This window comes from Sander vitreus, chromosome 7 (assembly GCF_031162955.1).
Source record: "Sander vitreus isolate 19-12246 chromosome 7, sanVit1, whole genome shotgun sequence".
Taxonomy (NCBI): Eukaryota; Metazoa; Chordata; class Actinopteri; order Perciformes; family Percidae; genus Sander; species Sander vitreus.
In genome coordinates this window covers 3,590,681-3,600,096 of record NC_135861.1, presented here as the reverse complement: position 1 = coordinate 3,600,096, position 9,416 = coordinate 3,590,681, and the positions used below count along the sequence as shown (strand labels likewise).

At 39.4% G+C, this 9,416-nt stretch overlaps 1 protein-coding gene across 2 annotated transcripts; it reads left to right on the top strand.

Moving 5' to 3' along the window:
- Positions 1-540: 540 nt before the first annotated feature.
- haus7 (HAUS augmin-like complex, subunit 7) lies at positions 541-8,908 on the top strand. Of its 2 annotated transcripts, none has more exons than XM_078254222.1 (9): positions 541-621; positions 2,496-2,611; positions 2,713-2,783; positions 2,979-3,040; positions 3,156-3,346; positions 4,165-4,276; positions 5,060-5,272; positions 5,386-5,497; positions 8,078-8,908. In XM_078254222.1, exons 1-9 carry the CDS (start codon positions 565-567, stop codon positions 8,137-8,139), a joined length of 996 nt encoding a protein of 331 aa, XP_078110348.1. In that variant the 5' UTR covers positions 541-564; the 3' UTR covers positions 8,140-8,908. The 2 variants fall into 2 exon arrangements, with proteins under 2 accessions (XP_078110348.1, XP_078110349.1); XM_078254223.1 differs by lacking the exon at positions 541-621 and adding an exon at positions 1,252-1,425.
- The last annotated feature ends 508 nt before the right edge of the window (positions 8,909-9,416 follow it).

Sequence of the window (9,416 nt, the reverse complement as noted above, 5' to 3'; positions counted from 1 at the left end):
TTTTTAATCAGGGCAGCAATTTTCAGATTACATTATGTGCTTACATAATTGGAAAAGGGTTCTCGACTGTTGTAGAAAGAAGTGATCTTTAATGCAATATCTCCATTGCCCATTATCAGCAACCATTCATCCAATGTTCCAAAGGCCCATTCTGTTAACTAATCTGATATCATTTTAAAAGGCTAACTGAGAAAACATTGGAGAACCCTTTTGCTATTATGTAAGCACATAATGTAATCTGAAAACTGCTGCCCTGGTTAAATAAAAAAAACAATGCAACTGATCTCAGCTGGTATTCTGTCTGTAATGGAGTGGAATGGAAATTTCTAAGTGACCCCAAACTTTTGACCGGTAGTGTATATATATTAAATCACTTGATAATTTATCCCTCTATTTTTCAATTCACATGGATTTTCATCGCCTCATTTATTATTTTTTATTTTTTTCATTTTTGTTCTTTCCACCCCGAGTCCACACTCCAAATCAGTGGGGGGCGATAATGCACCGAAGGTTGTTTGCCAAGAACAAACCACAAAAGAAGAAAAACAGCGACTTGTTCGGCAAATGGCGGGTGCTTTGAAAGAACAACAACTTGTGCGACATGTTTATGCTGCATTGCAGGTAAAAGAAGTTAAAGTAACAGGGACACATTTAAGTTAAAGCATAGCGCGTGCTTTCCGGACGTTTGGTTAATGTTGTTTATTATCATAAAGGAACATTTGTGCTCCTCTTATTTTTGGGCTGCTAACTTAGCCATAACGTTAGATGTTGTTAGCACTTCATATGATGACGTTCCTGCGGGATTCGTTCACAAAGTCTGTGCCGCGTTCTATTTACCTCGGAACTCGGAAGCCGGAGCTGGGAATGACGTCATACCCGAGTTGAATGCGTTCTATTTAAAAGTCGGATTTTCATTGTTTTCATTAGCTCTAGCCTTCTTATATACTGTCTATGGCTCTAGCTCGGTTAGCTATTGTTAGCAATATCAGTTGATAACAACGCATTACGCCGTTTTTTGTGCATGTAAACAGCGTAACAACATGTCCACAGATAGAAGTTGAACATGCCTGTGTGAACGACTGATTTAGTGACACAAATAAGACAGAAGTGCTTATAACTTTATGTTACTGCAGCTTTTCACAACTGTTGATACAGGGGGCAGCCATGTTGGATTTTGAACTCGGGCTACTGCGAGATTGTACGAGTTCCGAGCTCGTAAATCGGCTCGTAAATCCGAGGTCAGGGGGCGTGTTTACGACTTTGACCTCGTTAAAACCGAGTTGCGAGGTAAATAGAACGCGGCAATACATCACAACGATAATTTAAACCCGTTACCCAGCAACGGGTTATATATCCGAAGATGACTGCATTACAACCAAACATTATTTTCATTTTGAGGACGTGATGGTGAACAGACCTGCGTATGTAAGGCAAACACAGTTAACTTCATGTTACATGTCTTTCTCCGACAAACACCAGTTGCGGCTCTTCATATCGCTTCATTATGCAGGTTACGCATACACAGCGTGATGATATCACATCTGAACGTGACATTAAGTCTAATACATTGGGTAACAATAAATGTGAATTTTGTCAAATTGAAAAAGAAACTATTATACATTTATTCTGTGGAGTTCTGGAAGAAAATTGAAAACTATTTCAATATTCAAAAGAATCACGTAATTAAATTGGAAGAAAAAGATGGTATTCTTAATTTGGATGACAAAAACCTGTCAACCTATTAATTCTACAAGGGAAATTTCATATCCATAACGCGACATCTCGGCCAGCTTTTACTCACTCCAGAATTTTGAGTCTATCCAAATTATTAATAATAAGTAAAGTATTTATATAGCTGATGTACTGCAAGGAAATGTGATTATATAGCCTACATTCCATTTCACCTTTTCTTTGTATTGTATTTTCTGTATTTTGTATTGTTTTCTTTTTTTCTCTTTATTTCTTCTTGAGTTTTATTTTTATTTTTTTATCATTAAGTAAGGTTGTAAAGTTCTTTGGATGGAAATTAATATATGTTTATGTTTTGTAAGTATGATGCCGAATTGTTCAAACACTATATAACATTTGTAAAGTGTGCGATAATAAATAAATAATACATTGGGTAAGGGCGCCATCAGGTAATAATACTGAACAATATTTAACAAAGACAATACTAGAGATACACTCTTAGGGTTTTATTATTTCTGCAATTCAAAACAAATATTGTATGAATATGTTCTTATCATTTTGAAAAAAAATGTATGTTTACATTTGTCAAAAATGGTACAATACATCCAAAACATTCAGCACTCTACCTGAACTAAAACCTTGATGACTATTCATATATACATGGCATAAGGAAAGGTTTTTCACATGAACCCCTGTCATATTGTTATTCTCACTGTCCCTTGCCATGTATTCCTGCAATAAAAGAGGAATGGACTACATCAAATCGTCTTAAAATTGAATGTCCTGTCTTTGTTGTCTTTGTTGAGGCTGTGTCCTGTCCCTTGGTGGAAGGTCTGTACCTACAGGAAGCAGACAGCATGCTGCAGCTGCTGTGTACTCCCTCTCAGCACCGCACCGACATACTGGCGTGGATCTGTAGCAGGTAGAAGAAGGGACATAGAACCCTGTTCTCATCCATCAACCATAATTCGTATACATATAAAGTGAATCCCTCTTCCCTGTCTTGTCCTGTCACTTTTACAGTATCAACCCAAACTTTGTCAATTCCAAGACGATAGCAATGGGATTCAAAGGCCCAGATGTTTTAACCAAAGGTAACATTATTGTCTGTCAAAGGCTAACTTTTCTACACAGCACACGCTTCACAGTCTTGCATGTCTTTTGATAGACACCTAATGGAAGAGAACGTAATAATAACCTCATTGTGTGCACATGCACTAGTTCCGTTTTGTTCCCCTTTAGTCTAAAACAGCCCTTCATACTGCTGTGGTCTGTTTTTGTACAAATAGAAATGGCTGTCCTTGGGCAGGAGCTGATGCTGTGCAAAGCAGATGACCTGGACCTGATCAGGGTGAGAGGTTGCATTACATTAGTGTAGATGTAATCTATTTATATATAAAGATATGCATTGTCACAATAAAATGACAGAAAATGTCCTGTTTTGTATGTCAAAACCATTTATCCAGGGTGATGCGAGTCCTTACTCACAGCTTCAGTTCCTCGAGCAGCTTTTAACTTTAATACCTGGCTGCAAGGAGTCTTCTGTGCACAGGGCGGATCAAGAGATGCTACTGAACGAGCTCTTCGCCGCGGAGAATCTGCCTCACTTCACACAAATGCTCAAACCCACATTCGACCCCTGGCCTGCACACATCAAGTATGTATGCTGTCTTTAATTATCCTGTTGCACACATATTACGGGTCCTATCTTGCACCCAGCACAGCCCAAAGCCCGACGCAAGCGCCCATGGGCGTGCTGGTCTTACAGGGAGGTGCATTCTTGGCGTATTGCTATCTTGAGGCAGCGGGAAGTGATCACGCCATTGACCATCAAAAACCTGGTCTAAAGTCAATAACGCAGCATTTCATTGTTATTTTAACAGCAAATTGGTAAAATGTGCCTGGGCTCGTGCACAGCGCTCACACACTATGCTTGTTACACACACACAGGGAAACGCAGCAGCACACAAACATGCAAAAGATTAAAAATAAATATAATACAATGTGAAATAGTATTATGATATGATCTGCTCACACGCTTTGACTTCACGCATGAGCAGATCAGTTTCTTCTCCTGAAAATCTCTCCTTCCTGCTCAGCAAATCCTCCATCATAATCGCAATGCTCCGAGGTCCAAACGCGCCTGGCTTTTAAAGGGAATGGGAGATGACACTCTGATTGGTTTATTGCATGTTACGCCCAAAACACACCTATGAATTAATAAAGACACTAAGTACAATGCGCCCGGCGCACGGACCCTTTTTTCTGCCATTAAACTAGCAAAAGTGGATTCGTACACACCCTAAACGCACCTGCGCCAGATCGTTAAAATAGGGCCCTATATCCCTTACTCTGTTTAATCTGCTGCATGTTGTCTCTCTCTTTTGAAATGTACTTCCAATAAGAGACTGGAGATGTTTGGTTCCCTGTTGTTGCCTTCTCCAACCCTTCTTACTGCTTTTCCTTACTTCACAGGGCTTTACACATGGCCAACAAGTCATCCTATAAGCCAAGTAGAGAAGGGGCTGCTGATGTTGCCACCCTTCTACAGCTGACTCAGTCAACACTGGAGCAGCTACAGTCAGAGGTATGGTGTTCATGTGGCTGTCGGTGTTGCCTGCAGCATTATAGAGCCTTTAATTGAAACAAGGTGTCCATGCTAAGTTACTACAATGTGAATTAAAAACATTTGTCACACACTCAAAGTGCTCTTCTAACGCTCTTCAGATCAGTAATGATTCTTTAAATAGCCAGACTGATTGCAAGAAGTGGCGTATGTATGACACGCCAATTCGTATGCCATTTTGGCGCGTTATCAAGACACATAATCGCTTTTTAGCGTGTTTATCAACGCCGTTTGGCCTCCATTGACTTACATTACCTTGCGATTGCGTGTCAATTTACGCCGTAGTGAGTAGTATGAAAGGCCGAAAATCCGAGTAGGGAGGTTGGTCGGGGTGGAGAATGGGTCAAACACAGGACTTTGACCCAGGAGACCGGGGATTGTGTCCTGCGTGTCACGTTTCCTAAACCCAACCTGTTCGCCGTGATGCTAATTCCTCGAGCCGTCTTTCCTGCTCCGTCTCTGTGTCTTACACTGTTGCCCCTGGCAACCGATAGCGTAGGATCCCAAAATGGTGGGCGGGCTCAGACACCTCCCACATACACGCGGATAGCTCAAAATGCGTACAGATAACACGCCACATGGCTTTAGAAAGTGGCGTGTCATGATGTCACGTTGAAATAGCGGTATTATGATGCACAAGCACCAAGCCCATAGATTTGGCTGGACGTGGCTGAATGTCACTGTAGTAATGATCGCTCTCTTTTTTTCTGTGTTCTTCTCTTCCTACACTCTTGTTCTCCTCAGTGTGAATTCCTGAGCAGTGAGGCTCAGAGTCCCGGCGTCCTCTCTCCGAGCTCGTTGCGTGTGGCGGCGTGCGACCTCCAGGTGTTGATGGCTACTTTCAGCCATGTTTTTGAAACGGACTTGAGATCTTACTGCAGCAGAGATCCCCCCAGCTTCAGCACAGAGACCGACGTCTTCCAGAGAATACACCAACTACTGCTGGCCTTCATCACGGTACTCCCACATGTCGTAAACGGGTGTAAGAATCAGTCTCAACACAAGCCCGACCTGTAGAAAAAAAAAAGTCATACTCACCTTTTTTCTCTTGCGTGTGTCTTGTTTCTCAGGAGCTGGAAATGCTTAAGGAAGTATCAGAAGCTTCAGTATCCATGAATGAGGACGTAAACCAGCTACAATCACAGCCTTGCTACTGGAGCCGAGGAGATAAGCGTAACTTGCGTAAGTGCAACATGACAACATGACTTTACGTAAACATACACGTCACTAGTGGCGTGTTATCTGTACGTATTTTGAGCTATCCGCGTGGCAGAAGGTTTTAATAAGTTTTTTGTAACAGTAGGCCCCAATCTGGCAGGGGAAATTATACCGCCAGATGGGGGCAGTGTAGAACAATTTTATGGAGCCAGAAATTCTGAATCAATGTTCCTGAGAAAAGTGGGAGAAAATGAGATAATTGAACTTGAGAATAAATTGAAAAACAAAAAAATCAATAGACTGGAATGGGATAGACATGACAATAGTAAAATAAGTCATTTCAGACATTGTAGTGCCTTTGGCATGCATTTGTAACCTATCATTCCAATTGGACTGTTTCCCTGACAAAATGAAAACAGCAAAAGTAATTCCACTGTTCAAGGCTGGAGATAAAAAATTATATACAAATTATAGACCTGTCTCACTCTTATCTCAATTTTCAAAAATACTTGAAAAACTCTTTGTTGCAAGACTGGACTGCTTTGTGGAAAAACATAATCTATTAATTGATTGTCAATATGGATTTAGAGAAAGAAGATCAACATCGATGGAACTTATGGAAAAACTTACAGGTTCAGTTGATGATAAGAAGTTTGCAGTTGGAGTGTTCATAGACCTCAGGAAAGCATTTGATACCATACACCATGATATTATGTTGGAAAAAATGGAATAGGATTGGAATCAGAGGTGTAGGTCTGGAATGGCTGAAGAGCTACATCAAAAATAGGAGACAGTATGTACAAGTGGGAAATGCCATGTCCAAGTTAGTGAACATCACGTGTGGCGTGCCACAGGGTTCGATAATTGGACCAAAATTATTCATTATGTATATAAATGATATTTGTAACGTGTCCAATATATTGAAATATGTCATTTTTGCAGATGATACTAACATTTTCTGTACAGACGACTGTTTACAAAAGCTAATGGACAAGGTGACAGCAGAACTAGGTACATTGAAACTGTGGTTTGATGTAAACAAGTTATCTCTAAATTTGAAAAAAAACAAAGTTTATGATTTTTGGAAATCGCAAAACACATTTAACAACTCATGTAAGCTTAAGGATAGAAACTGAAGAGTTAGAGAGAGTTTATGAACACACCTTTTCTAGTGGTAATAATTGACCATAAAAAAAAATAAGATCCAAAATGTCCAGAAGCATTGGGGTGTTGAGTAAAGTCAGACACTTCCTAAATTATAGATCTATGAACACTCTCTCCAGCACGCTGATACTACCATATTTAACGTACTGTGTTGAGATTTGGGGCAATGCCTGTAAAACCACTCTACAGACAGTGTGCACAGTTCAGAAAAGAGCTATACGAATTGTGAATAATGTCCGCTTCAATTATCATACTAATTCTTTATTTATTAAATCAAACACACTGAAATTCATGGACCTGGTGAACCAAAATACTACGTTAGTTCTGTATAAGGCCCGAAATAATCTACTTTCCCCCCCCCCCCAACATTCAAACCATGTTTAGAGAAAGAGAAGGGGGTTACGCCCTCAGAGGCGACCTAAATTGGAAACAACCTACCTGTAACACAGTAATGAAAAGCAGGTGCATTTCTGTCTGTGGCGTGAAGTTATGGAACGCGTTGTCAAGGGAATTAAAACATATCGGGAATGTTTTTATATTTAAAAAAGGGTTCAAAGATATGATACTAGATAGGTATAGAAATTGAGTAATAATATTGTGTGCGAAGGTGGATAATCATGTTGATGATGATAAGCATCATTACCATTATGGTTGTCATCATTAATTATGATATTATTTACCTTAAGGTGGCAATTGCAATGTATATAAGCACTGACCCTAAATGGGTATATGTAGGTGTGTGTGTATGTACGTAGGTATGATGTAGGCATGTTTTGATTCAGGTTTTTTTTTCTTTTTTTTTCGTTCCGTTTAATTTCTTTTATTTTTTTTGTCTTGTTGATTTTATTTCCTTGAAAATTAGTTTATTTAAAAAATGTGACAAGGGGGGGCCTTATATAAGCTGAAGCTTCCGACTCTACCCTTTGGTTACGACCAATAAAAAAAATAAATAAAAAAAATTCATTCATATGTTTACGCCGAAGCACGGGACGTTGCATTTGGAGCTATCCGCGTGTACAGCAGACGGGTTAGGTTTAGGAAAAGAACAACGGGACGGTTGGATTTAGGAAAAGAAGAAAGTGACGGGTGGGTTTAGGATCCTCGGTCTCCTGGGTCAAAGTCCTGTGTTTGACCCATCCTCCACCCCGACCAACCTCCCTACTCTGATTTTTGGCTTTTCGTACTACTCGCTACGGCGTAAATTGACACGCAATCGCAAGGTAATGTAAGTCAATGGAGGCCAAACAGTGTTGATAAACACGCTAAAAAGCAATTATGCGTCTTGATAACACGCCAAAATGGCATACGAATTAGCGTGTCATACATACACCACTTAATGAGATCAGTCTGGTAAGTGAATATTCTCTTTCACATTCACACACTCACACTGGTTTCTTGCACATTGGTAAATCTTTGTTTCCTGCTTTTTTTTCCCCCCAGCCGACCAATTGGATGAACTTACGAGGCGAATTAGAGACTTTTCCTCCCTGCTTCATTCCTGATGGCATCCTTAACACCATGCAGTACACACACACACACACACACACACACACACACACACACACTCCAAAAACATCAAACCATCAGGGTGAATGTTGGTTGACTGCTTGAGTGAGCAAAGCACTTAACAGAATGTAGTAATAATGGGAGAGTCTGATCTATTGTTAAAATTTTAAATGTCAAACAGAATTGTGACCAACAGTGAGTTTGTTTGATTTTTACAAAGGTTAAACAGTAAACGGCATCAGTTGCTCTGAAACATTTTAGCAGAACAAAATCTTTGTGTATCTGTCATAGAACTAAAACTGTTTATCACTCTTAGCTTCAGTATGACTGAGGTGTTTTTGTAATAATTCACATCATAATACTAGCAACACTTTATTCCATGTAGTTAACATGAATTTCTTTTTCTCTAAAGATTATTTTTGGGCATTTCTGCTTTTAATGGATAGGAAAGCTAGATATATAAGGAGAGAGGGGGGGGGGAAGACATGCAGGAAATTGTCACAGGTCAGACTCAAACCCTGGACCTTCTGCGTTGAGGAATAAACCTCTATATATGTACGCCTGCTCTACCAACTGAGCTAACCCGGCCACAGTTAACATGAATTTCTATACAGTAATAGGCAGAAGGGTTCGTTTTGTTGATAATTGTGTCATCAGAATTCAACGTTCCTTTTTGTTTTTTCACCCCAACTTGTATTGTCCTTTGCAGTACTCCAAATGTTCATATTGTATTGCTGAATAAATTGAAATGTTTTTAAACTTCAATGGTAACAGGTTTGATATTGTGAAGTTTCATTTATTGTGCTTTTTTGATTTATCATTTAGGGCTGCAGCAATTAGTTTTGATTGACAGAAAATGTTGATGAGCGATCAGTTGTTTGAGGTAGTTTCATTACGAACAAGCTAAACATTCACTGGTCCATGCTTCGCCCACGTGAGGATTCACTGCTCCTCTGCGGTCTTGTATTAGAGCTGCAAAGATCTATCGATTAGTTGTCAACTATTCAATTAATTGCCAACTATTTTGATAATTGGTTTTAGTATTTCTTATGAAAAAAAAAAGGGGTAAATTCTCTTTTTCCAGCTTCTTAAATGTGAATATTTTCTAGTTTCTTCTCTCCTCTGTGACAGTAAACTGAATATCTTTGAGTTGTGAACAAAACAAAAGATATTTGAGGACGTCATCTTGGGCTTTGGGAAACACTGATCCACATTTTTTACCATTTTGAATTCTATAGACAGCAACTATTCGATGAATCGAGAAAATAATCAA